The 19,445-nt window shown below is 40.0% G+C and overlaps 1 protein-coding gene across 1 annotated transcript; it reads left to right on the forward strand.

Annotated features, from left to right (window-relative positions):
• Positions 1-402: 402 nt before the first annotated feature.
• PLK1 (polo like kinase 1) lies at positions 403-19,321 on the forward strand. Its single transcript, XM_051964731.1, has 10 exons — positions 403-1,188; positions 1,628-1,796; positions 2,891-3,035; positions 4,376-4,469; positions 10,881-11,100; positions 16,866-17,021; positions 17,480-17,557; positions 17,928-18,082; positions 18,326-18,508; positions 18,739-19,321. The coding sequence occupies exons 1-10, from the start codon at positions 751-753 to the stop codon at positions 18,943-18,945; spliced, it is 1,845 nt and encodes a 614-aa protein (XP_051820691.1). The 5' UTR covers positions 403-750; the 3' UTR covers positions 18,946-19,321.
• The last annotated feature ends 124 nt before the right edge of the window (positions 19,322-19,445 follow it).

Consider the following 19,445-nt stretch of genomic DNA (forward strand, 5'->3'; position numbering starts at 1 on the left):
TACACACGCAAATAAACAATGCACACAAATATATGCAAATATGCACACATACATACACAAATATATGCATGCAAACATACGCACTTAGACACATCCACATATCTTCAAGCAAAGACTGGATGAACATTTGGTGATGCTAAATTGTTTAATTATAGATTAGATTAACGATACGCAGCTCCTAGATAGTTCCTGACCAAAATTCCATTTCCTTCTTCTTAGTATTTCTTTCTAGGGCAATGACTGCCATTGATCGCTTCCCGTCTTGCTTTTCCATCCTTTCCTCAATGTCTACTTAGACCTCAGCCCTAGGTAGACCAAACTTGTCAGCTCCCAACCGCTGTCAATAAAGTTTGTTGAAAGCTTGGCTTGCCTTCGGAAGTGGGGCTGGGACTGGGGGGTGGTGGAGGCTAAGGCTCTCCCATAGTGCCCCGCGGTAGGCGGGTTTGGATTTTAAATCGCTGCAGCCAATCGGCGGCGCGGACCGCTCGGTAACGTTCCCGGCGCTGGGTTTGAATTCTGGGCTATTTGCGCTGACCCTGCAGCCGCGCCGCTTGAGGCTGGGCAGAGCGGAGTCAAGCCGAGTGGAGCCGAGCCGAGCCGGAACCGAACCAGAACCGAACCAGAGCCGCAGCACTGCGCCCGGGCACGTCTAAGCAGCCGGGAAGCAGCAGCAGGAGCACGGAGCAGCAGTCGGCGGAGCAGGGAGAGGCGCCGGGTCCAGCTGGGGACGGCGGCGGCGGCGGCGGCACCATGAACGCGGCGCCCGGGAAGCTGCCCTTGCGGCAGCCCGGCGTGGGCTCCTCGGAGCTCCGGGGCAAACCAGTCCCTGGCGTCGGTGTCGGCGGAGCCGGAGCTGGCGGCGGGACCGCGACCGTCCCTCCCGCGGCCACCCCGGAGATCCCCGAGGTGCTAGTGGACCCACGCACCCGGAGGCGCTATCTGCGGGGCCGTTTCCTGGGCAAGGGCGGCTTCGCCAAGTGCTTCGAGCTCTCGGACCTGGAGAGCAAGGAGGTGTTTGCTGGCAAGATCGTGCCCAAGTCGCTGCTGCTGAAGCCACACCAGAAGGAGAAGATGTCCATGGAGATCAATATCCACAAGAGCCTAGTCCACCAACACGTCGTCGGTTTCCACGGCTTCTTCGAGGACAGCGACTTCGTCTTCGTGGTGCTAGAGCTGTGCCGGAGGCGGGTGAGCACTCACGGGGAGTGGGGGGTGTCGGGAAGACGTTGGTGTCCCGGGGTTGCTATCCGGGGAGTAGAGGGCCTGCTGGAAGGAAGAGGGGGTGGGGGTGGGGCATGCTTTCTTTTCTATCTCCCTACCAAGCGGTCACCATAGGACCAGCGTGGGCACTTATCGAGAGCCCAAGGAGGGGGGTTGGGGCTGGGCTGAGATAAACCCAGAAACTGACCCAACGTTCTGTCTTGGGTTCTCAAGTTCAAGGCCTCAGTGGATGTCTGGATCTTCCAAGTGCCTTCAAGGACTCAGCACTCTGGGGAGTAAGGGGAGGGAGGGTCACTTGGGAGTTCTTTCTTAAGCAGGATTACGGTGGAGTAGCTCTCTGCCTACTTCCCCGTTTTCTCTGAAACTCTCTAACTAGTCGCTTGTCTCTTCTCCCTGCCTCCCACAGTCCCTGCTGGAGCTTCATAAAAGAAGGAAAGCAGTGACCGAGCCCGAGGCCAGGTATTACCTTCGCCAAATTGTTCTAGGCTGTCAATATCTCCACGAAAATAAAGTTATTCATAGAGATCTCAAGTTGGGTAACCTTTTCCTCAATGATGAAATGGAGGTGAAGATAGGTAAGACTGGGAATCCCCTCATAATCCTTAACCAGGCTGGGATTTTGTCCAGGAAGACAAGAATTTCATAAGTGGATACAATTGCATGATGAATATGCTATATGGCTACCCAGAATCCTTATGCAAAAGAACATGGGAATAAATTACTACCTTTTTCTGTGGGATTAGCCTTTTCCATGAGCTAAACGGGTCTAGTACAGTTTTATAGGCTTCTGTTTTAACTGTTATGTAACTCCTCTTGCCTGAAGTAAGTAGCTGTGCTTAAATGTACAACCTCACAGAAGTAAACTGTGGATTGGGGAAGATTTAATTCTGAAATACTTGCAGGATTTGCCCAGAATCATAATTTCCCTTGCACAGCTCCATGATTTTTTAAAAATAGCTTTTTAGTTTCAAAATACATGCAAAGATAGTTTTTAACATTCACCCTTGCAAAACCTTGTGTTCTAAATTTTTCTCCCTCCTTTCCTCCCCACTCCCTTCTCCTAGACAGCAAACAATCCAATGTAGGTTTAACATGTAACATTGTTCCATATTTATCATACAGTTCCATATTTATAAGAAAAGGAGGATGGAGGTGGGAGATGGGGAGATGAGGGCAGCCACAAGTTGGTAGCTAAAAGGATAGTATAGAAATAATCAACAAACATGCTTTTCTTTGTTTCTTCTATGCAGTAGAACTGGGGAACCAGAGGGAAAAGACATGGTCCTGAATTTACTGTGGAAACCAAAAGGAAATCTGGATCATATTTCAAAAAAATTTGGAGACAGGCACCTATTATACAAGGGAGGATATAATTCCTCCCCTCTTCATCCCCTTCCTCCTCCCCCCCAAACACAGACACATACACACACACAGAGTGAGATGAGGTAGGGGAGATAATCTCTTTCATAAGTTTGCCCCAATCTGGAGAGATGAAATGGAAAAATTATATTTTAAACTGTAGGCCACAATGGGGACAACTTTGTTGAAAGGGTCTCCTAGGCTACTAAGTGCCAGAAGTAGGCTTCAGTAACAACTTAAATGGATCTATGGATCAACTCAATCTAGATTCCTGGAAAGAAGAATGATTTTCTTATTACTCTTATTACAGGGGATTTTGGATTAGCAACCAGAGTAGAATATGATGGTGAACGGAAGAGGACTCTCTGTGGAACACCCAATTACATAGCCCCTGAGGTGCTAAGTAAGAAGGGTCACAGCTTTGAGGTGGATGTCTGGTCCATTGGGTGTATCATGTGAGTAGTGAACTAACTTAGTTCTTTATTAGGAACCCAAGAGCCTAGAATGACAGAGACAATCCTCCCTTTATAAATAGACAAGTCCAGGTCTTTTAGGATTTTTTTTTAGCTCTCCATTATCCTAAGGACTAGGCTGCGAGGAAGAGAAGAATAGAAAGAAAGATAGGCCAGGGAAGATAGAATTTTAGTAACAGTGAGACATATAAGAACCCTGAATTCTGGGGACATTGAGAAGGTGGGCAGGACCCATGGAAGGGTTAATTTTTTTTTAGGTGATTTATGGTTATCTGGAAAAAGATCCTTAGAGAACTGGAGGAATGAAAACTAGTTTTTTTTTGATACCAACATCGTACTGAGGGCCTCTTCCAAGCAGTACCTAATACCCTTTGCTGTTAACTTGGCCTCAGGACTTGAAAGTTAATTTTTCTGGGTCATTCAATCCTCACATTTGACTTACAAAAAAAAATTGTCTTTGTAAGTAGAAGGTGCTGGAGGCATGGTTCCAAAGTTTGCTTGAAAAAGTTCTCTGTATCTTAGGGTGCAAATTCAATATTTATTAGTCACCAGTATAATATGGCAGCCAAAATTAATGTGATCTTGGCCTGAATTTAGGGGCAACAATTCCAGTCAATTATTAAGGAAGGAGGTGATCATCTTGTAATACTTAGATTCCATTTGTAGTATTGTGTTTACTTCGGGCCAAAATCCTTTAGAAATGACATTATTAATAAGCTAGATGATGTCCAGGGGAGGGCAACTTGGATCGTGAAGTGAAGGACCTTGAATCCAATAAAATGAGATCATATGAAAGAATTTAGTCTAGAGAAAAAGAGAACATGAGTGTTACTTTACGAATTTTAAGGAGTGTCATGTGGAAGAGAAGGATTGCTTCTCTTGTTTGGCTTCAGAGAGAAGAATTAGGAATAATGGGTAGAAGTTGCAAAGAGACAAACTTATGCTTGATAATAGAAAAAAGAAAAAACCGTCCCTGAGTTAGTTGCTCAGCAGTGGAATGGGAAGTTTTGACAGGAAGCTAGTTACTCTTCATTAGTGCTCATAGGGTCCTGGTTTAGAATTGGAAGGAGAGGTTAACAATTTGCCCAAATAATAAGTATTTGAGGTGTTGTTTGCAGGTGGTCCTGACTTCAGCACCAGTGACCTTCCCAATAGATCATGTTGTCTCTTGGTCTTTTAGCTTCACTCAAAGGTGAAGCTAGATGTATTTCCTTTCAACTCTTAATTCCATTTGGGTTTTATTATTGGTTATTTGGGATTAATTTACATTTAAAGAGGTTTGGCTCTTCCTTAGATACAACCTCCCTTCTTTGTCTTTGCAGGTATACTTTATTGGTAGGCAAACCACCCTTTGAAACATCTTGCTTAAAGGAGACCTACATCAGGATTAAGAAAAATGAATACAGCATTCCCAAGGTAGGCCAAGGTTCCAGAGTAGATATACCACTGATTGCAGGTTCATCTGAGCATGACATGAGGCAAAAGTTCCTATGTCTATTGTCATAGAAATGTGAAGACTACATTTTTCATGTATAAATGATCCCTTCACTCATATAGCTACTATCTTCAGACCTTTTCACGCCTTGCCTGTATTATTGCACTTGCTGCTGCTTTTTTTAAAAATAGTTTTTATTTTTCAATACATGTAGTTTTCAGCATTCACATTTGCAAAATCTTGTATTCAAATTTTTCTCCCATTCTCCCTTTTCCTCAAATCAGTAACCAATCTGATAAAGGTTAAACATGTGCAGTTCTTCTAAACATATTTCCATATTTGTCATGCTCTGCAAAAAAAATCAGATCAAAATGGGAAAAAACCACAAAGAAAAAAGAAAACCAAGCAAACACACAAAAAGCTGAAAATATTATACTTTAATCCTCATTCAGTCTCCGTAGTTCTCCAAATGGATTCAGATGGCAGTTTCCATCCCAAGTCTCTTTTAATTTGCATTATTGAAAAGAGCCACTTGCATCAGAGTTGATCATCATATAATCTTGTTGCTGTGTACAATGTTCTCATGGTTCTGCTCACTTCACTAAGTAACAGTTCATGTAAGTCTTTCTAGGCTTTTTTGAAAAAAAGCCTACTCATCATTTCTTTTCCTCTTTTTCCTTTTTGAGGCTTTTGGAGTTAAGTGACTTGCCCAGAATCACACAGCTAGGAAGTATTATGTATTTGAAGCTGAATTTGAACTCAAGCCCTCTTGACTTCGGGGCCAGTGCTCTTTCCATTTATCTGCCCCTACTTTTTCCTCTTTTATGATCTCTTTGGGATACAGAGTCAGTGGTGACACTGCTGGATCAAACAGTTTGAAAGCCCTCTGAGCATAGTTCCAAATTGCTCTCCAGAATGGTTGGATCATTTCACGACTCCACCAACAATTTATTCTCACTTTTTCTACTTCTCTTCCAACATTTATCACTTATCTTTTCCTGTCATCTTAATCAATCTGAAAAGTGTGAAGTGGTACCTCAGAGTTGTCTTACTATGCATTTCTATAATATGTAATTATTTAGAGCATTTTTTCATATGACTGGAAATAGCTTTCTTCATCTGAAAATTTCGTTTACATTTTTTGACCATTTTTCAATTGAGGAATGGCTTATATGATTATAAATTTGAGTTGATTCTCTAAATTTTAGAAATATCAGAAACAGTGATTGTAAAAGTTTTTTCCTAGCTTTCTGCTTCCCTTCTTATCTTTGCTTCAGTGGTTTTGTTTATGTTGCACTTGCTTCTTAATAGGTTTCTATGAATCCAGTCTCTCCTGTTCAGTCCATTGTCTACACAGACGCTAAATTGTTATTAATGGAGCATAGATCTAACCATTTCACTTCTCTGGCATAAGCTTTAATAGCTCCAAATTCCTTGTAGGATAAAAAAAGTCCTTTTTTTGGAATTTTATAGCCCTTTATAAGATGCCTTATTCCTCATTATACTCCAAACTGATCTATTTGCCGTTCCCTATACAATAATATTCCATTTTTTAAATTGTCTCCATGTCTTTGCGCAGGCTTGTATCTGTCCCTCACAAATTTTCTCCTCCCCTCTACCACCTAGAAGTGGCTTAGCTCAAGTGCCACTTCTTACAAGAAATCAAGTTGCTTATGTTCTTCACTCTAGATATTACCTAATGAGTGTGTGTGTTTATTTAAAAATACCTAGTTATATTTGGTTTTTCCTCTCAGTGGATAGTTAAAGGCAGATACTGTTCTTGGTGATCTTAGGATTTAGCACAATGTTTGGCACATATTAGGTGTTTGAGAGAAAGAGAATTCAGTTTTTATTACATGACACAACATGACTAATGTGGAAATATCTTTTATGTGATGGCACATATATAACCTATATCGATACCCTCTTAGAAAAGAGAAAGCAAGAGGTAGAATATTTAAAACTCAAAAATGGTCTTTATGTGTAATTGGAAAAAAATGCTATTTAAAATTAAAAAATAAAAAACAGAAAGTAATCATGATTTCCCAAAATCCCTTTCTTTTGCTCAATTGCAGCTTATCTTGTTCTAGAGATACATTTTATAGGATTCTTAAAAGTCTTAGTGTAGTTTTGAGCTTGAATAGTTTGAAACTGCGCTAGGATTTTAGGAGCTGTGTGTGTGTGTGTGTGTGTGTACACATATGATATGATATATATAATGATTTGCTAATTATTCAGTGGCAAACCCTAGTCTTGTCAGTATAAGTTTTCTATTCACTTTATTTTTCTATTGTTTGCTGACCAGGAAAACCTTTTATATTTACGTACTTGGTTTGTACAAGGCATTATGCCAAGTACTAAGAGACAAGGACAAAAAAACCACTTTTTTTCCTTTAAACACACTTGAAATTTTAAAAGAATTCAGTGACAAAAATCTAACGTCAGATAAAGTGTTTTATAACTACCCAAGAGGGGGCAGCTAGGTGGCGCAGTGGATAGAGCATCAGCCCTGAAGTCAGGAGGATCCGAGTTCAAATGTTACCTCGGACACTGAACATTTCCTAGCTGTGTAACCCTGGCCCAGTCACTTAACCCCTGTTGCCTCAGCAAAAAATAAATAAATAAAAAATAAAAACCTATCTAAACATCTAGAAGAGTAAACAGTTTGGAAGACTTGGGGGGTTCTGTACTCAGCTGCTTTTCAGTCCTCCCAGAGAACACACTGAAGTCTGGGAGGGAATTTTATTCACTGAACTCTGTGGATCCGGACCAGTGCCATCTGTTTACGAAGCTTGTTGTTCAGTTGTTTCAGTCATGTCTGACTGTGACCCTATTTGGGGTTTTCTTGACAAAGATACTAGTGTGGCTGGCCATTTTCTTCTCTAGCTCATTTTGCAGGTGGGGAAATCGAGGCACATTCAGTGACTTGCCCAGAGTGTCACCTGCTAGTGTCTGAGACCACCTTCTACTCGGGAAGATGTCTTCCTGACACTATGCACTGTGGCGCCACCTAGCTGCCTCTACTTATTATGTCTATGGGGCAAATCACTTAAACTTTTGGGTCTTGGTTTAGTCCATTTTGATTATAAATCTGGGGTGCTTAAACGGAGCTGGGGTGATCAGCAGTAGAACACTTCACTGCCTCCGGATGGAACCCGCTAAATCTAGTCAGGAGCCAAAAATGGGGCCAGGTACTTTTTTTTTTTCTTTTATTTCTTTAAAAAAATTTTTTTTTTCTGGTTATACATATACATTCATTTCTTTATGATTCATAGTGGGAGAGAAAAATCAGCACAAAAAGGAAAATCACAAGAGGAAAAAAAAACCCAGAAGAAAAAAGTGAACATAGCATATGTTGATTTATTCAGTCTCCATAGTTCTTTCAGTGGGTTCAGTTGGTGTTTTCTATCCAAAGTTTATTGGATTGCTTTGATTCACTGAACCAGTGGAAAAAACCAAGTCTTTCATAATTGATCATCGCACATTCTTGCTGTTATTGTGTACAATGTATTCCTGCTTCTGCTTGTTTCTCTCTGCATCATTCATACAAATCTTTCCAGGCCTTTTCCCTCCCTTCTTTCCTTCCTTCCTTGCAATTGGGGTTAAGTGTCTGGCCCAGGATCACACAGCTACAAAGTGTTGAGTGTCTGAGGCCAGATTTTAATTCAGGTCCTCCTAACTTCAGGGCTGGTGCTGTATCCACTGCGCCACCTAGCGGCCCCTCCAGGCCTTTTCTAAAGTCATCATCATTTTTTATAGAACAATAATGTTCCATAATACTCATCTATTATAACTTATTCAGTCATTCCCCAACTGAAGGGCATCTACTCGTTTTTCAGTTCTTTGCCACCACAAAAAGAGCTGCTACATACATTTTTGCACTTGTAAGTCCTTTTCCCTCCTTTATGATTTCCTTGGGGCCAGGTATTTTAACGTGCATAAGAAATAAAATTAAATTCTGTGTCTCTTGGCAGAGGAGGATTTTGTCCACAAAACAATGACCTCTTAATCTATCATTGTCCTTACCTCAGTAAGGGATATTCGATTTCATTCTGTAGGGTTGGGTTTCTTCAGCCTAGTTCAAAGAGCTTTGAATATATTCTGTTATACCTTTTGTTGGTGAGAAAGATGCTAGGCCAGGTATGACATCAGGCAAACCTCTATTCTGCTAAGAGATTTTCAACCCTAGAAAAAATAGCAGGAGGAGAAGGGAAGAGAATCTGTAGAGACATTGTAGAAAGACAGAAGCTTAACCTGAGGAGAAGAGAAATCCTTTTTGATCGCAGCTTTCTCTCCATTTCTCAAGGGCTGTCTTAGTCTTAACTAAAGTGTTTACAGTGAGTTTCTTTTTCTTTCCTAGTCCAATTTACTTTGTATTTTTATTTTATTTTATTAAAGCTTTTTATTTTTCAAAACATGCATAGATAATTTTTCAACATTAACTCTTGCAAAATCTTGTGTTCTAGTTTTTCCCCCCTCCCTGGTTCCTTCCCCTAGTAGTCTAATATATGTTAAACATGGTAGAAATATGTGTTAAATCCAAAATATACATGCATATTCATATAATTATCTTGCTGCACAAGAAAAATCAAATCAGAAAAAAAATGAGAAAGAAAATAAAATGCAGCAAACAACAATTAAAAGAGTGAAAATGCTATGTTGTGAACCACATTCAGTTCCCACAGTTCTCTCTCTGAGTATAGATGGCTCTCTTTATCACAAGATCATTGCAACGGGTTTGAATCATCTCATTGTTGAAGAGAGCCATGTCCATTAGAATTGATCATTGCATAATCTTGTTGCAGTGTATAATGTTCTCTGGTTCTGCTCAATTCACTTAGCACTAGTTCATGTAAGTCTCTCCAGGCTTCTCTGAATCATCCAGCTGGTCATTTCTTATAGAACAATAATATTCCATCCCATTCATATACCACAATTTACCCAACCATTCTCCAGTTGATGGGCATCAACTCATTTTCCAGTTTCTAGCCACTATAAAAACATCTGGCACAAACATTTTTGCACATGTAGGTCCCTTTTCCTCCTCTAAGATTTATATAAGCCCAGTAGTAGCACTGCTGGATCAAAGGATATGCACAGTTTGAAGACTTTTTGAGCATAGTTCCAAATTGCTCTCCAGAATGGTTGGATCCGTTCACAACTCCACCAGCAATACATCAATGTCCCAGTTTTCCCACATCCCCTTCAACATTCGTCATTATCTTTTCCTGTCATGTTAGCCAATCTGACGGGTGTGTAGTGCTATCTCAGAGTTGTTAAAGCAACTTTCTACCTAAATCTAGTGATAGTATGTGCAAGGTCATGATTCTTTCTGAGATGGGGGAAAGTTATCCTGGCAAAACCTCAAATGAGAGCATGCAGATTTCTATGTACTGGTGACCTAGACAGAACTAGTCTAGTATGTCACTTGTCTGCTACTGCTACTGCTAACTGCCCTTTAGACAGCAAAGTATTTAGAATCAGCAGGAACTGAGTTCAAATCCATCTGCAGATATTTACTGACTGAGTGACTTTTAGCAAGTCATTAACTTTTCTGAATTTCAATTTCTTTATCTGTAAAATGAGAATTGTAATGGCACTTATCCCGTAGAATTGTTTGAAAATCAAAATATAGGAACTAGACTTGTGATTTTATATAGGGCAACCTTATATGAGGGAATTCTCTTTATCAGTGCAGATCAGCAGCTTCCTTGCAACTTACATCCTTGAAAGAGTGGCTTAGAACAAGGCTTCTTAAACTTTTTCCACTCAAGACCCCTTTTTGCCTGAGAAATTTTTATAAAACCCTGGGTATGGAAATATATAAAATAAATAAACAAATCAGACATTTATTGATAATCATATTTTTGCGACTCTCCAGATTTAGTTAGAAAGTTGCTGTACATACTTTATCTAAGAGTGTGAGGGAGTAAGACAGCCCCTGAGAAATAGAAAGCTGTGATCACAAAGGAGCTCTTCTCTCCCTGGGTTAGGCCTGGATCTTTCTGCAGTGTCTCTATGGAGTCCTTTCCTTTTTTCTTCTATTTTTCCTAGGGTTGAAAATCCCTCAGCAGGGTAAGGTTTTGCCTGATGAAACACCTGGCCTAGCATCCTCCTCATCAACAAAGAGGATAGCAAAACACAGTTTAAAAAGCTGGAGCTTAGCATCCTTGAGATTAAGTGACTTATACATAATTATTATAGGTTAGGGACAGGACTCATCCTGAGCTCTTCCTGGCTTCTAGGCCAGCTTTCTACTATTTAACTATTACTGTGAGCTTCAAGTGAAATAATATGTGTAAAGTACTCTGGAAAACATAAAGTTCTATATAAATGTTAGCTGTAATTTTTCTCACCTCCCATTCATAGTTGTCTTCTCCCTTGGGTTTTAGCACATCAACCCTGTGGCTGCCTCCCTCATCCAGAAGATGCTTCGCTCTGATCCTGCCTCCCGCCCCACCATTAATGAGCTTCTCAATGACGAGTTCTTTTCTTCTGGTTACATCCCCTCCCGGCTTCCCACTACCTGTCTCACAGTCCCACCAAGGTTTTCCATTGCACCCAACAGTGTGGATTCTGGAGGCCGGAAGCCTCTCGTGGCTCTCAATAAAGGTACAACTAAGTGGAAAGATTAGACTTTGGGCCCTGGTGCCTTCTGGTCATCCAGCCCTTAGGGTGTTTGATACCTCTCACAGAAGGTACTAGATGAATGAAGCCTTGAAAATGAACAGAATTTCTCAGCCCACAGAGTTTTTTGTTTTTATGAACCCAACCCTGCCCTAACCCTCAGGGTGAGTGGGGTCTCCTTGGGGTGTTTGAATAGAGCAGAGGTGGGGAACCAGCAGCTAGCGCTGGCCAAGTAATCTCTCTACCCTTTCCAAAAAGAGGAGACTGGCCTGAGGTTAATCCTGAGGTGCAAGGCTGACATGTATGTGGGAGGTGGTATCTAGCCCACGTGGCAGGGTTGCTCTGTACTACAGCATCTAAATTGGCCCTTAATTCCAGGTCCTCCAGGGGGTGTGTGCCCTCAGAATCACCTAGCCTAGAAGAGTCACTTTCCACTTACTCTAAGCTTGGATAAATCAAACCATCACTCACCATTCAGGGGTAGCTGCAGTTAACCTGGAGAATTATAAAAACAAGAGTAAGTCACTGTTTTGAAATGTAGTTAGTATAAAAATGATAAAACTCCCTTTTCAAATTTAAGTCTTTTGGCAGTGTCTTCAAGAAAAAGTTATACATAAATAACTACTTGTTAAGGAGTCATTAGAAAAAAATTCCTGTAATTTAAGAGTTGCTAATTTTTTTTTTTTGGTACCATGGACCCCTTTGACAGATTGTTGAAACCTATGGGCTCCATCTCAGAATAATGTTTTTAAATGTATAAAATACAATACATGGGAATACAAAATTAAGCAGCTATGTTAAAACATAGTCATCAATGTTTTCTTGAAAAAATGTCACAGGAAAAAAAAAAGGAAAAAAATGTCACAGAATCCAGGTTAGGAATTTCTGTTAGAAAAATATAGTTTAGACTCATTTGATCACTAAGGTTCTTCCAAATACAGGTTGATCATTTGCATTAGTCAGATACCCAGAATATCCCATTTTTAGTAATTAAGTGACAAGATTAAAGCAAAAATGTATTTGAAGTATTTGATAAAATCTTCATATGACATCCACAACTCAAAAATAGGAAAATACATACTCACTACATTTTAACACAGTGATTTCTTTAACAGTTTTTTTGACCAACTTCTGAAGTGACTTTGTCTGAACACAACAGCAGTAGGGGAGAGAGGGAGAATTTCTACCAGTTGGTATTATGATAGCAATGATTAGCCAAGAAACTTTTTTAAAAGCTTGTTTAACTCTTCTACTTTGTCTGTTAGTATAACTGTTGAGGTGTTAAGAAGTGTTTTTGTTCTATTAAAGAAAAAGTAATTTAGTTGGCTAGCCTGGACATCTAAATTTTTAGTTTCAGTTGTTAGCAAGAGGCAGTTGGGTTTTTTTTTCTTTTGGGTAAACTTTTTTATTAAATAATTTAAGCCTATTAAAAATGTGAATCATAAGTAATGACATTTAGATTTCTTCTTAGTAAGAAGAATCTTTTTGTCCCCCCAAAAATACAAAAAAATTCTTCTTTGGACCTCAGTTTCTTACTATAAAAAGCATTGGATAGATTAAAATTAATAACATATTTGTGGTTTTTTTTGAGATTTATAAAGTTCTTGCCTCATACCCACTTTGTGAATTAGGCAGGACAAATATTATTCCCATTTTCTAGTTGAGGAAACCAATGGTTTATCTTTTTTCATAAAAATAGCTCCTAGTTGTATGTGTTAATTCAGTGGTTTTCTTTGTTTTATGTCCAATTCTTTAATCTGCTTTTTTTTCTACTTTATTAATGTGTTTTAGAAATATACATTTCCCCCTAAGAATTGCTTTGACTGAATCCCACAAATTTTGGAGTGTTGTCTTATTGTGTCATTCTCTTAATGGATTTATTATTTCTGTGATTTGTTGTTTGACCCGTTCATTCTTTTGGATTCAATTCTATTTTTAATCCATACTTCTGTGGTCCTTTATTAAATGTAATTTTCATTGCATTATGGGCCGAAAAAGATACATTTAATATTTCTGCTTTTCTGCATTTGGTTACGAGGTTTTTATGCCCTGATACATGCTTAATTTTTGTGAAGATGCCATGTACAGCTGAGAAAGGGATATACTCCCATTTAGTTTCTCCAAAGGTCTAACATAACTTCTAAAAGTCTAGTCATCTCCTTGACTTTTTATGGTTAGATTTATTTACTTCTGAGAAGGGAAAGCTGAGATATCCTACTAGAATAGTTTTACTGTCTGTTATTACTTGTGATTCTTTTTTTTTTTTTTTCCTGCTGAGGCAAAGGGATTAAGTGACTTGCCCAGAGTCACCCTGTTAGGAAGTATTAAGTATCTGAGACCAGATTTGAACTCAGGTCCTCATGACTTCGGGGCTGGTGCTCTCTCCACTGCACCACTTAGCTGCCCCTACTGTGATTCTTTTTAACTTTTCTTTTAGTAATTTAGTTGCTATGCCATTTGGTACTCTATATGTTTAATATTGGTACAACTTCATTGTCTGTGAGTTTGTTTGTTTTTTTTTTTAGAAAGATGAAGTTTCCTTGCTTATCCCTTTTAATTAGCCTGTTTTTCCTTTTGCTTTGTCTGAAATCATGATTGCTTGTTTTTTTTACTTCAGCTGATGCATAATATTCTGCTCCAGTCCCTGATTTTAATTCTATCTCTCTGTTTACTTCTTAAAAGTAAACTTACTTCTATTTTTAAATGTTTTATTTTTTCCCCAGTTACATATAAGGACACTTTTTAACATCCATATTTACAAAATATTTTTGAATTCCACATTTTTTCTCCTTCCCTCATCACAACCTCTCTCTGAGACAGTAAGCAGTTGATGTAGGTTGTATATCCATGTTTAATCATGCTAAACATATTACAGTATTAGTTATGTTGTGAAAGAAGACAAATCCAAAGGGGTTCTGACCACTGCCTTTTGTCTGCCTCCTTTTGTTACCCTTGACCCCCTTTTCTTATCACCTTTCCTTCCTTTTCTGTATATATTTCCCGTCTTTTAACCAATTTAGATATGAGTGAGGTTCAACTCTACTAAGAGTTTTTAACATCTTTTATGTGAGATAATTTCCCCCTATTTGTTCTTTACCCTCTATGTAGAATCCTTCTAACTGTCCTAATAATGGTAAAGTTCTTAGAAGACATGTCTCATCTTGCCATATAGAAAGATAAATAGTTTAACCTCGTTGAGTTCTTTATGATTTCTCTTCCATGTCTACCTTTTTTTGGTTCTTTTGGGTCTTGCATTTCAAAATCATATTTTCTATTCAGCTCTGGCTTTATTAGGTGTGCTTGAACACTTTCTATTTCATTAAATGTTCTTATTTTCCCTTGATGGATTATAATCAGTCTTGCTCTGTTAAGTTATTTTTGATTATAATCCCAGCTCTTTTGCATTCAACAATATTATATTCTAAGTTCTGTGTTCTTTTAATGTGGTGGCTGCTAAGTCTTGTATGATCTTATCTAGGCTCTGTGATAATTGATTTCTTTCTGGCTGTTTGAAGTATTTTCTCTTTGATCTGTGTATTTGGTTACAGTATTCTCAGGAGTTTTCCTTTTGGGATCTTTTTCAGGTAGTGATTTTTGGATTCTTGCAAGTTCTGCTTTATCCTCTTGCTTGAGCATATCAATTGGGGTAGTTTTCCTTGACGATTTCTTGAAACTATGATGTCTATGCACTTTTTTTGATCATAGCTTTCAAGTGATACAATAATTTTTAAATTATCTCTCCTTGATCTATTTTCCATGTCAGTTATTTTTTCAGTGAGTTCTTTTTTTATTTTTATTTTTTTTCTTGGTGTCTCATGGAGCATTAGTTTCCACTTGCTCAATTCTGATTTTTTTTTTTAAGAAATTATTTTCTTCAGTGAGCTTTTCTACCACTTTTTCTATTTGGCCAATTCTACTTTTTAAGAAGTTTTTTCATCAATGAATTCTTCTCTTTTCATTTGGCCAGTTTTAAGTGTTATTTTCTCCTCCCCCCAACTTATTTCAGTTTTATTTTTATATTTATTTTTTATTTTTATTTTAAATGTAAAGATAGTTTTCAACATTCACTTTAAAATTTTGAATTTCAAATTTTTTTCCTCCCTTCCCTCCCCACTCTTCAAGATGGCATGCTCTCTTATATATGTTATACATGTGCAATCATTTTAAATATATTTCAACATCATTTTGTGAAGGAAGAATTGGAACAAAAGAAAAGCCTCAAGAAAGAAAATAAAACAAACCAAAAAAAAAATGAAAATACTATGCTTAAATGCTTTGATCTGCATTCAGACTCTTTAGGTCTTTCTCTGGATAGTATTTTCCATTGGGAATTTAGAATTGGCTTAGATTGGGGCAGCTAGGTGGCGCAGGGAGGGGATAGAGCACCAGCCCTGAAGTCAGGAGGACCTGAGTTCAAATCTGCCCTCAGACACTTAATTCCTAGCTATGTGACCTTAGGCAAGTCACTTAATCCCAACTACCTCAGTTAAAAAAAAAAAAGTTGTCTTAGATCATTGTATTGCCGAGAAGAACTAAGTCTATCAAAGTTGATCATTGTAATGTTGTTACTGTGCACAATGTTTTCCTGGTTCTGCTTACTTCACTCAGCAGGATTTTTTTGAAATCCACCTGCTCTTCATTTCTTTAAAAACAATAGTATTTCATTACATTCGTATCTACAACTTGTTTAACTATTCCCAATTGATGGGCATCTTCTCAATTTCCAGTTTTTTGCTGGTATAACCATGTTATGTAGGTTCTTTTCCTTTTTCTTTGCTCTGTGAGGTATACAGTTCTAATAGTGGATCAAAGGGTATATACAGTTGGATTGCCCTTTTAGCCTAGCTCCAAATTGCTCTAAAATGGTTAGATCAGTATTTTTTGGTGCTTTTTTTTTTTTCTTTTGCTAAACTTAATTGTCTTTTCAAACTTTTCTTCCATTGCATCCATTTTTTAAAACAAATTTTTTTCCTCTATCACTTTGATTCTGAAAATAATTTTTTATTCCCCTACCATTTCCCCACTTCCAGAATTCTCGGGGCTTGATGTCCAGTTTCTTTTTAGATTTTGAATGTAGTGGCTGTTTTGCTTTCCTTGTCATGCTGTCACCATAGTAGCTTTTTGTGTTCGGCTTCTTTTCTGTTGTCATTTTTCTATCATGTTTCTTGATCTGGAACTTATGGTCAGGCTCTGTTCTGAGTGTGGGGCGGGCAGAGGGGCACTGCCTCAAGTTTAGGGTTTTCAGAACTAGTTCTGGAAGTTTGGAAGTTGCTTCCAAGGTGCTGTGCTGAGAACTCCTGAGCCTGCTGCTGCTGCTGTCATCTCCATGGATCTCTGGGCCAGCCTGACTCTCCCAAGTCTCAGATCTGTCTTTTTAACCGACAGTGTTGTATTGGGCTGTAAGAAGGTCTCACTCTGACCCTCTGCCGCTCCAGAATCTGATTTGAGGCATTATTTCTAAGTTGTTTGGAGAGGAGTATTGGGAGAACTCAGCTGAGCCTTCGGTGTTGGTTCCCTTGGTCCTCCTTTTTGTGAAAGAAGTAGGTCACCTGGAAGCATCCTCCTGGTGTGGGGAGAGGGGGGTGAAGCTGGGAGGAACTTGGCCTTCATGGCCTCTTGTTGGCAAAGACTGGGTGCAACCGCAGCGGGTCTGTATACTGGGCCTCGTCTGAATCCTTTGGGTACTGAGAACCTGCCTCTCTGTCCCTAGCCTTGTAAACTCATCTCTCCCCATGCTCTTCTTTCCCCAGGAATGGATAGCCCTGCCCCTGAGCAGCCCCCTGAAAAAGAAGAACCAATAGTTCAGGAGCCAAATGGGCCTGCTGACTGCTACCTCTCTGACATGCTGCAGCAACTGCTCAGTGTCAATGCGGCAAAGCCTTCCGATCGGAGATTGGTGAGGCAAGGTGGGTCTTATCTCAAGGCAGGATGTGGGAATTGCACCTCGGGAGAAAGGGGAGATTGCCTCCAAGCTACACCTGGGCTTGCAGGGCTTTTCATTGTGTTTCCTAAGTGGGAGGGAAAGGGAAAATGATCTCCGTTTGAAAGACCCTGAAGTAGTAAAGATTTTGGATCTCATTTTCCTTGGATGCTTTAGGTCTGAAATTTAGGAGGCAGATTTTTTTCTTTGTTATACAGAGAACTTGGAACCTTTGAGTTATCTAGTAAATGTAAAGGGATGCTATAGGAGATAGTGAGCTAATTATATTTGAAATCGTTCCAGTAGAGGCTGGATAGACACTTATAAGGATGTTTTGAAAGGTATCCATGTGTTATTGAGGAAGGAAATTAGAAGGTCTATATAAATTCTCACTCACCTCTGTGAATTCTGTGACTTAATTTTAATATTCTGTTTCCCTTTCAGAGGAGGCAGAGGACCCTGCCTGCATTCCCATTTTCTGGGTCAGCAAATGGGTGGATTATTCAGACAAGTATGGCCTTGGTAGGTTCCAGCCATCTTCCTTTTGGCTCACCCTGGGGCTGATAAAAATTTCCTCTTCTGTAAAATATGGGGGGTTAGACTTAAGAAGTCTCAGAGTAGGCATTCCTATCTTGGCCTCTTCTCTCAGGGGCCATACATGCCGATGAATTCCGGACCCAAAGCTTTTTCACTGGGTTGGGGTAGGTTGATTCTTTATCTCAAATGGAAAGTAAATGAGAAGCTAGCTTTGATTGACATATCCGGGGGGGGAGGGGGAACGAGGAATCTTTCTCATCAGACTCATGCATTAGGTGGGCATTGTATAAAAGCTCCCATAATATCATATGGCAGAGAAAATATATGTGTGTCTAACTGACCCTTTCCCACCTAGGATACCAGCTCTGTGATAACAGTGTGGGTGTGTTGTTTAATGATTCCACTCGGCTTATTCTGTATAATGATGGGGATAGTTTGCAATACATCGAGCAAAATGGCTCAGAATCCTACCTCACTGTGCGTTCCTATCCTAACTCACTGACCAAAAAGGTGAGATCAAAAATAGGTGGGTAGCTTCTCTGTAAGCTGGTTTGGCTGGGTTAAGAGCTGGGGAACTGGTGACCATTCTGGGGGTGGTGGGTGGCAGTTTGTCTGGAGTCTCTCATTGTTCTTCCCGGCTTTGAGGGAATTTTCCCCACTATCCCAGAAAGAACCCAGCTCTCCAGAGATTTTGATTGTGGGTTTTAATGTTCCTTTCTCACTTTCCTTTTTTTAATGTTCTTTGCTCATTAGATTACTCTCCTCAAGTATTTCCGCAATTACATGAGTGAGCACTTGCTGAAGGCTGGTGCTAACATCACCCCAAGAGAAGGTGATGAGCTGGCTCGCCTTCCCTACCTGCGTACCTGGTTTCGTACTCGCAGTGCCATTATCCTACACCTCAGCAATGGCACTGTACAAATCAACTTTTTCCAGGTGAGCCCTCAAGTGTCAGGAGATCTGCAAGGGGGGCAGTGTGCCACTATGGAGGCCTAGAATGAGTTTAGAAGCAAAAGATCTAAATTTTAATCTTGACTGATTTTTCTCTACTGCTGTGAAGTAAGGTTTTTAGATAGCTTTTTCAGTTCAAGTTCTAGTTCAAGTGTCTTTTGACTCTTGACTCTGAGGTCACCTTGGGGTCTTTCCCTGTCTTCTCGCCTTTCTAGGACCATACGAAGCTGATACTCTGCCCGTTGATGGCAGCTGTGACTTACATTGATGAGAAGCGGGACTTCCGAACATACAAGCTCAGCCTTCTGGAAGAGCATGGCTGCTGTAAGGAGCTGGCCAGCCGCCTGCGCTATGCACGTACCATGGTGGACAAATTGCTTAGTTCCCGATCAGCCTCAGCCCGCCTTAAGTCCTCCACGTAGGCTGCCTGAGACTTTGTTTGCTTTTTACCCTGGCCCCTTTTCTCCCCACAGGGCCTTGGACCCTGGGCTCTGTGGATGACTCCCTTTTCCCCCTAGCCTTATTTCTTAATGTGTCCGTGCCTGACCTGGATGGATCTGTCTCCATCCCATCCCACCAAAAAAAAAAAAGGAGAAACAAGAAAAACCTTGGAATAATAACCTTGACTCCCTCTCTTCCCTGTCTTTGTCCCATAGGGAAGGGAAAGTTCATGTGTAAGTTATTTGTACATGGTGGTGTGTCTTAGAACTACTTGTTCTCCTTGAACTGTACAGAAATTTTTTTAAAGGAACTCTGGCCCCTTTGGCTTTGTAAACATTAAACATTAATTTGCAAGTACTCAGATTTCGTATGTAATGTGCTCCTGGATTATTAGGGCTATAGCCCTGAGGATGGGGGTGGGGTGGGAGTGGGAACGAGGGGGTGAGCCCAGGGAGCCCTGACTGTGGACAGCTTCAGGTGA

The sequence above is a fragment of the Antechinus flavipes genome, chromosome 1 (genome assembly GCF_016432865.1).
Source record: "Antechinus flavipes isolate AdamAnt ecotype Samford, QLD, Australia chromosome 1, AdamAnt_v2, whole genome shotgun sequence".
Taxonomy (NCBI): Eukaryota; Metazoa; Chordata; class Mammalia; order Dasyuromorphia; family Dasyuridae; genus Antechinus; species Antechinus flavipes.